Below are 9,023 nucleotides of genomic sequence, written 5' to 3' on the forward strand. Positions count from 1 at the left end.
CCAAACAATTGTAGCGACAACACAACAACAACATCAACTAGCTGGAGAGCGGAAGCAGTTTTTGGAGCTCCGTAGTTTTTTTAGCATAATAGTCCGCTCCCAGCCCGTATGGCTGTGGATGCACAGGTAGCAAACTAGATCACCTAGAGTGCTGATTCACTACAACCGCCAGGCGTCATGGCCGGAAACGGAGCTGATACGGAGCCCTGGCGACAGCTCTCGTCTTCGACACTGAAGAAGAACACTGTTGTATTCCCCTCGCAAGCCCAGGTAAGCGTGGGGGCCTACATAAAGCTCCTAGAAGAGCAAGGTATCACCGGCATCATTTCGATGCAGACAACAAGCAGGGGTCAATGTAGACTTACCGTTGAGTCATATGAAAAAGCCAAATTGTTGGTGCTCAATGGCTTCGATTGCAAGGGCGAACGGGTTTCACCACGCTTCGTTTCCGCACCAACAACACAGATACACATCCACGATGCTCCGATCTGGATCTCAGACGGTGTCCTAAAAGCTGCGCTCTCACCGTACGGAAAGCTAATCGGTGAGATACGACACGGCAAAATCAAACTTTCAAACGGCACCCAAACAGCAACTGGTGTGCGATTCGCCACGTTTGAACTCAAACCAGGCAGTTCGATCCCGTCGTACCTGCGTACGACGTAAGGTTCTCACGAGCTCCGCATCATCTACGACGGCCAGGTAGGCACGTGCATGCAATGTGTCCAGCTAGGTCACATCGCGCGTACCTGCCAAAACCGTCGCAGTGCACACACCTCCACGCATGCCGGCAGAGAAGGCAGCAGCACTGGCAGCACAGCTACAGAGCGGAACATGAACAGCGGACCTGAAGCGGAGTCTCACCGTACCGATTCGGCACCAAAAGCGTCCCCGACTTTGACCCACGCCAGCGGCGTATCCCAAACGGCCTCCGATGGTGCCAACACCACGCCGAAAGCAGACGTGCTCTCGAGCTCGCACCCAAACGACCCAGTCAACAACCAGTACGAGTCGTATGAACACGACATCGCATCGCCCATGTCGGCAACCAGCACGACCGTGCACCCCGGAACGCCGCCAGGCAGCACAAATACAAGTACGACAACATCCAACTCACCGCACACCGACACAACTACTCCGACAACAAAGTGTAGTCACCCAGATTCGGCGCGTGCTGAAGACCTCCTCTCCTCACTGGTGACTAACACAGACATGTCTAACCAGCCAGCAAACCCCTGGATTACCTCCGAACGACGCAGGAGACCCAGTCCCAATGCGGAATCCTCACCTGATTTCAAAAATTCCAAAAAACAAAAAGAGAGCAACAACATCGACCCTGGCCAAAGCCAACCCCTTGCCCCGGCACAGGGCTCACGCTTCAGCCCACTGGTGTCACACGATACTCAATCCTAGCGCTGTCCTCCACACAATATCAGTGAGAACAATACTTTCAATTGCGGAAATACCAAAAAAAAAGAAACAAATTACAAAAATAAATAAAAAATAATGGAAGTCGCGAATTTCATCAGCTCGAACGTCAGGTGTCTGTTCAACAAGATGGACGAGCTTAGCCACGTGGCAAAGTTGCAACAACCGTCAATAATCGCCATCCAGGAAACCTGGGCGGATCCATCGGACAGCGACGGGATGTACGCCATCAACGGCTACAAACTCATAAGAGCGGACCGAGACACCTTTGGTGGAGGAGTCGCCACATACATACCACACAGCTGCCAACACGAGACAATTACCATTCCCATGACTCAAGCGGAATGTTTTTGGATTAGAATAACAATCGGCCAAGCCTCCCTTGTGGTAGGGAACATCTACCGTCCCCCGCGGTCCGACCCCGCAGAGTTCGTGATGGAACTGGAGAGAGCCATAAAGCTAGTTGAAAGACCCCAGGATGAGATACTTCTCCTTGGCGACTTCAACGCCAAGAACTGCTTGTGGCACCCCAGCGACACCACCGATGCCTTAGGTGAGGACCTGCATTGGCTGTGCGAGACTCGTGGCCTCACACAACACGTCTCCTTTGCCACCCACCTACGCCAACACACACCTACATCGTGCCTGGACCTGGCCATCTCTAGCCTCAGCCACCATAACATCACCATCACAAGCCTGCCCCCTATGGGTGCCTCTGATCATGTTGTCATACAAGGCAACATACGACCCCAGCAGCACACCACCCACAGAAACAATAATACAAATAATAATAAAAATGAGAGCAGTACTACACAGCAACGCACCTCCAGCACATATTGGTTGTGGAGCGAGGAACGCATTGCGTCCCTGCGTGAAGCTCTTGCTACCTGCAATCTGCAGTACGATCCACATCCCACTGACCCTCAGCCAGTAACCTCATTCTGGAACTTCTGGAGAGACCAGATACTGAAACTAGCCGTGCACCACTGCCAAGTGACCAGAAGCAAGTCCCGCAAAAATTCTACGCCCACTCGTCCCTGGATGACGAAGGATCTCCTCAGCCAGATCAAAACAAAGCACAAACAGTTCCGCACCTACAAGGCGACCCAACTAGACTCAGATTGGAAACTGTACACAGCCCAGCATAACCGAGTAACCGCTCTTTTGCGACAGGCTAAGTCCGACTTTGTCCAGCAAACAACGTCAACGGGTACATACCTCCACCGTCTACTGAAGCACCTGAAAAAACCGCCTAAGCAAACAATTCCCACACTATCGACAGCCAACTCCACTGCAGCCATGGCTATGGAGAAAGCAACAGCTCTCAACAAGTTCTTTATCTCCCAAAGCCAACAGTCCATCGACAAGACCACCTGTACTACACCAGACATCAACACTACCCCTGACATCAGTCATACTCTAAATACAATCGCAGCAACAGTGGAAGAGGTCGAGAAGCTTCTATGCAGTCTAGACACTGGCAAGAGCCCAGGCTTTGACAACATCCCAACTCGGCTCCTGAAAGAAACTGCAAAGGAAATCTCCCTATCTCTCACTAGTCTCTACAATCTGTCCTTCAGAACCGGAGAAATACCACAGGATTGGAAAGACGCAACTATTACACCCATCCCCAAGTCGGGCAACCCCTCCCATCCTACCAACTACCGACCCATCTCCCTGCTCAGTATAATATCAAAAACACAAGAAAAAATAGTCCACTCTCGTCTGTACAATCACATAGCACCGCACTTACCCTCCAACCAATCCGGCTTCAGGAAACAAGACGGGACCGAACTTCAACTCGCACGGATCGTCCACCAGATATCCACAGCTAGGGATGCGGGGAAGCATGTTGTAACGTGTTTCTTCGATCTCAGTAAAGCCTTTGATCGTGTATGGCATCAAGGCTTGCTGAAAAAGCTGAGCCACTAAGGTGTCGACGGCAAGGCTCACAATTGGCTCGAAGCCTACTTGACAGGACGCAGACAGCGGGTGCAGGTTGAAGGCACAACATCCGCCTTCATACCAATACCAGCAGGAGTGCCCCAGGGCTCGGTCCTGGGACCACTTCTGTTCCTGGCGTACACCATTGACCTGCCCACTGCCTGTGAAAATGCTACAACCTCGTGTAGCCAGTTCGCGGACGACACCGCACTAATTGCCATTGCAGGCAGCTACATTGAGTGTGAGGCTGCGCTACAAAGAAGCGTCGATGCCGCAGCAGAATGGCTAGAGCGCTGGCACCTGCTAGTTAATAAAACGAAAACCGTCATCCTCCCGTTCTACCATGCTAACCGACCCCCACCACGACTACCCGAAATAAAACTTGGCCAAACCCTATTAGAAACAGTAACACAACATTGTCACCTTGGCATCATCTTTCAGCACGACCTAAGATGGTCAGCCCACCTTGACTTTGTGCTGAAGAAAGCCGTAAAATCTTTTAATATTCTCTTTAGGCTCAAATCAACTCTACACACTAAATCACTCTCTCTCATTTACAAAACGTATATCCTGCCTATAATTGAATATGCATGCATTGCTGTCACCCCGCTCTCAATCGCAGCCCTTGACTGTCTTGAGCGAATCCAGCACAAGGCGGCCAGAATCTGCCTCCGTCTCCCCCTTTACACTCCTCTGGATCATTCAACACTGCTCCATCGGCTCAAATGGCCGACAATGTTCTCTCGCCGCAAAGTGAAGCTCACCCTTCTTGCTCACTCCATAAAATACCAATATGCCCCACAACACATATGCTTGCTCAACACCCCCGCTCAAGTTACGGCCCAGTACAGCCTTCGACACGCACGCACTTGGCACCTCCCACCCTCCAGAACCGATCGCTGTAAAGACTCCCCACTGTACAAGTCCCTAGAATACTACAATGCCCTCCCTGCTAGCATTCGTGACGTCTCCTCCCGACCTGCTTTCAAACAAGAAATCTGCTCACTGCTGATTAACTCAATCTGCTCCTGCAGCGCTCACCCTCTCCCATACTTGTAAAGTTCAAAGTGATGTAAATCACTTTCCAACTGTTTAACCCACAATCTCACCTTCTCATCAATTTATCTCTTATTGGCGATGGTGCCATCGTGAGAATAAAGAATTCAAAAATTCAAACACATTTTCTTTCTGTACGCAAAGTTCAGGATCTAACTTACGGATATACAAAGCTTCTAACACAGCCAAATGTAACGCACATCTACCACGTGACAATATTGAGAAAACATTATCACTGTACAACTCAAGACAATTGGTATGGGCTGACAGATGTTGCTTGATTGACGAAGTGCGATTCTTAGCTCCATTGGGTGTTGTCTCCTCCAATGTCCCGTCATCTCGCCTCTTCGTGGCATCACCACTATCTGTCTCTTCGCGTTTCCGCGGCCTTCCACGTTTCTTGACACTAACCGTTGGGTGCGCGATACCCGGTGTCCTTTCCGTTACGTCTCCTCCATTGCGGATTTCTATTGAGCTTCTTACTCCAACTTGTCCGGTGTCCGATATTGAGGTTAGTTTTCGAAATCCGCAATGGAGGAGACGTAACGGAAAGGACACCGGGTATCGCGCACCCAACGGTTAGTGTCAAGAAACGTGGAAGGCCGCGGAAACGCGAAGAGACAGATAGTGGTGATGCCACGAAGAGGCGAGATGACGGGACATTGGAGGAGACAACACCCAATGGAGCTAAGAATCGCACTTCGTCAATCGAGCAACATCTGTCAGCCCGTACCAATTGTCGTGAGTTGTACAGTGATAATGTTTTCTCAATATTGTCACGTGGTAGATGTGCGTTACATTTGGCTGTGTTAGAAGCTTTGTATATCCGTAAGTTAGATCCTGAACTTTGCGTACAGAAAGAAAATGTGTTGTCGCTACAATTGTTTGGTGTTACTCCTCGTCGAGGTGGTAACAATGTAACTTAATTTGCTCACTATGTTGTTGTCACTATTATTATCTTCCTTCGAGTTTTGTGTCGTGCTAAACTTGATAATTTTCCACCTTGTCACGAGTGTTGTTATCTAATTATCTTTACGCTATATAAGTTTTAGTCTTTCCAGCTTGAGCCATTCCCTGTATAATCCTTGATGAGAAGGGACCGAAAACCTTCGGATACTTATGACAAGTGCCTTATTATGACTGGATGTGTGTTTGTGTGGATATTTGCGACCCATAACTTACCTCCGTTTAAAAAAATTATTATTATTATTATTATTAAAAAGTTTTTTTTTGAGTTTTCTCGCATTTGCACCTTTGTGTCATTATTGCAATTTTCGCTGTTTACTTTAGCTATCTTCTTTCTTTCTTTCTTTCTTTTTGCGCTGTTTTACCACCTTCTTACTGTATTTAATCCACTGTTCCTGTTCCTTTTCTCTTGCCTGTATTTCACCTGATGAGAAGGCTTGAAAGTATACTTGTGAAGACAAAAACTTTCAAGATGTTTGTAATGAGCCTGAAGTGTGTCCTTTTTATGAGTATTATCGCATTTTTGTCTCAGAGGAAACTATTATTATTATTATTATTATTTTCACTAGTTTGAGGGAAAGAGACAAACGGGAAAAGTCTGAAGAAAAAATTGACTGTCACAACCAGGACTCGAACCAGGGACCCTCGCTTGTAGCTAGCGATGCTCTTACCACTGAGCTATGGTGTATTATTATTATTATTATTATTATTATTATTATTATTATTATTAACGCGACAAACGAAGACAACAGGACGAGGTGTGCTGACCTGGCAAGGAGCTGGAGGATTATGATCCTTGACAGCCTCACAAGCTCTGATGGTGATGGCGGCCTTCAGCATGCACGGACTCTCGAAACTGACTCCATGACGGATGCGCATCAGTGTCGTCGACCCGCAAAATCGCTTCAGTGTCCACCCGGGACCACCTCGCCGAGGGTTCAGTCGAGAGAGGGGCATGGAGGTGCTGGAGCTTAGGGACTGTCCATTCCTCGGAGATGGCAAGTCAGGCCAGCCAGTTTGATAACACTTACTCTCTCCGAAGAGAGAGAGAGAGAGAGGAGAAGCGTTACCTTCCCCACCTCGTTCATACCGGAGTTTATGTTATGGTTTATGGTATGGCATTCGCTTCCAGGTAAGTGGGCGTGTATCCTGTGTGCACTTGCGAATTCAAATAAAAATATACATACATACATACATACATACATACATACATACACAGTTGTCTAAAGTCCCTAGGCTGCCTACAGTGCTCAATGCCCACTGGACAGAGCAAGTAATACAAATATTACACAGCGATGAATCAAACAAGTCTCATTCCGCTGTTACTCCGAGTTTCGTGTCAGAACAGGTGCTGTCTGATGAAGTGTTCTGACACGAAACTCGGAGTAACAGCGGAATGAGACTTGTTTGATTCATTGCTGTGTAATATTTGTTGTACATACATACATACATAGTTACATACTTACTACAACATCAAGTACATTGACCCAACGCCACCTGCTGCAATGAACGGCAGCAAGCAAAAAAGAAAAAGGAAACGGAATGTGAGTAGGAAGCGACGAGCGGGTTCTGGGCCAGGGGGCGCCCGGGTCCCAAAAAATGGGGTATTATTGAAAAATGGGGTACTAATAGTACCCCATTTTTGCGGTGAAAATTATTTTTGGCCCGGTTTTTTTGCGGATAAAAATATGTGCCAGGGGGTGCCCTGACCCCAAAAAATGGGGTATTATTGAAAATATGTGTTGTGCACATGTGGGTTTGAATCTCACTTTTTTGGGCCACCTTGCCCCGGATGGGAGTGGGTATAAAAAGTAGAATGTTGAATATGGTGTTTATCATGAAGTTTTTTCCGTGACCTACCCCACCTCCCCATGCAATTTTTCAAAAATGGTCCTGCTCGCACACACGTCAGAAAGGTCAGTTCTTGATAGATACGATACATGTCATTACAAAGAATAATGGAACGAACAGTGAATATCGCAATGGAGTGGAGGAGAAAGGTAGTACAATTCAGTTCTTGTTGTCCTGATTTCATCAAGCTGGTATTGGATGAGAGACCACAAAGTTTACTCTTCTAATACGTGTGAGGATGGATTCACCCATGATCTCTTCCGTGACACGCAGTACGAGATGGAGTTGTCGGACGCTCTGATGTGCACCAATGGTTCCACCCAGTCAGCAATGGAACTGTCAGTCGACGACCTCCTTTGCACCGCCATCGTGTCAACAGTCGACTCGGGTAATTTGGAGATAAATCCATCGTCGCCGATGTCGATCGTACCAACTCGCACACGAATCCGCGTTACTCTTGTTGCAACGGCACGGAGTTGAACGGCCTTGGTACTACGTCGTACACGCACACGATCAACTCGAGAGACTTCATTTTTCGTTCACCTCCTTGACAAGTTGCATTACGTCGCTGGAATCCAAATAGGTTGCATCAGCGAAGAGGTCGATGATGTGTTGAGAGCACGGTTCGTCACGCATGTCACTAAGCTTGTAGAATGAGTGTCTACCATCAGTCCACCTTCGCAGTATGACACCATCATCAGTCTCACTAATAGTTCCGTAGTCCTCCACACCACCGATGACGATTTTAGGAAGGTGCTGTTTCCTATTCTTCACATTCAAGATCAGGCTGGTGACCCTGCAGATAATATACTCAGCAGCAGTGAGTGGTGACATATCGAATCTTCTGGGATGTGCTATCATCGGGTCAAGATCCCTGGTTGTCTTGCTAGCACTGAGGCGACGGATTGAGAACTCTTCATTATCGCATGAAAATAAATACCATTTCTCTGCTCTGCACGTCTCAGAAAATGTCCACGCCATTTTAGCTTCTTCACACTGCAAGAAGGAGTCGATAATGAAACTGCAGGTTGAGACTACTTCACCTCGAGGTCAAAGTTCACGCCGCGATGACCTTTGTAAACAAGGCTACGTCTAGACGTCTCAAACAAGACCAAGGGGTCACGCCACGGGGAGGTGACGACCTTGGAGAACACGATGTGTTTCGAAAGCGGAAAGACGCCCCCGTCATGGTGAGTCTTTTTTGTTCGGGTTTGGAATCTTTCGACTATGATATCAGATTGAGATGTGAATACCTTTCTTCTATTGCTTTGACCTTTGGGCCAAATAAGGCACACTGTGTCGGTCGTGCTTGGTCTGACCCCGGGACTCCCCCAGGGTTTGACCTTTGACCTTTGGGTTGAATAAGGCACACTTATCGTCATTGTTAATCTTTATTCTGTTCATTTTTTATTTATTTTTTCAGGAGTATTTTGCTATTATCCCCGGATAGGAGTGGGTATAAAAGTAGATATATTGATGGATAATGTTTCACTATGAAGATGATGGTGTGGGGTGAAGATGGATTCTGAATTAGAGATCTTACGTGCCTATGTACGTGAAAAGAGACTTCGTGAAGAAGAAGAAGAACAAGAAGAAGAAGAAGAACAAGAAGGAGGAGAAGAAGAAGAAGAGCAAGAAGGGAAGGAAAAGCAGTGTCATCATCTTGATCATGTTGTTCATGAAGGAAGATACGTATGTTCTTCTTGTGGACTTGTCATGGATGTGGTTTACTTACCTGAAGTTGATGTGCATCAGAGATGTAGTTTGATGAAGAAGCC

At 47.4% G+C, this 9,023-nt stretch overlaps 1 protein-coding gene across 1 annotated transcript; it reads left to right on the forward strand.

Moving 5' to 3' along the window:
• Positions 1 to 834: 834 nt before the first annotated feature.
• LOC135827654 (mucin-2-like) lies at positions 835 to 1,413 on the forward strand. The gene has a single exon (XM_065340109.1). The coding sequence runs from the start codon at positions 835 to 837 to the stop codon at positions 1,411 to 1,413; it is 579 nt and encodes a 192-aa protein (XP_065196181.1).
• The last annotated feature ends 7,610 nt before the right edge of the window (positions 1,414 to 9,023 follow it).

Source organism: Sycon ciliatum, chromosome 11, assembly GCF_964019385.1.
Source record: "Sycon ciliatum chromosome 11, ocSycCili1.1, whole genome shotgun sequence".
NCBI classification, from domain to species: domain Eukaryota; kingdom Metazoa; phylum Porifera; class Calcarea; order Leucosolenida; family Sycettidae; genus Sycon; species Sycon ciliatum.

Bases quoted from the DNA above. Each gene is read 5' to 3' on its own strand.
- LOC135827654 (XM_065340109.1), top strand. From the start codon at position 835: ATGAACAGCGGACCTGAAGCGGAGTCTCACCGTACCGATTCGGCACCA.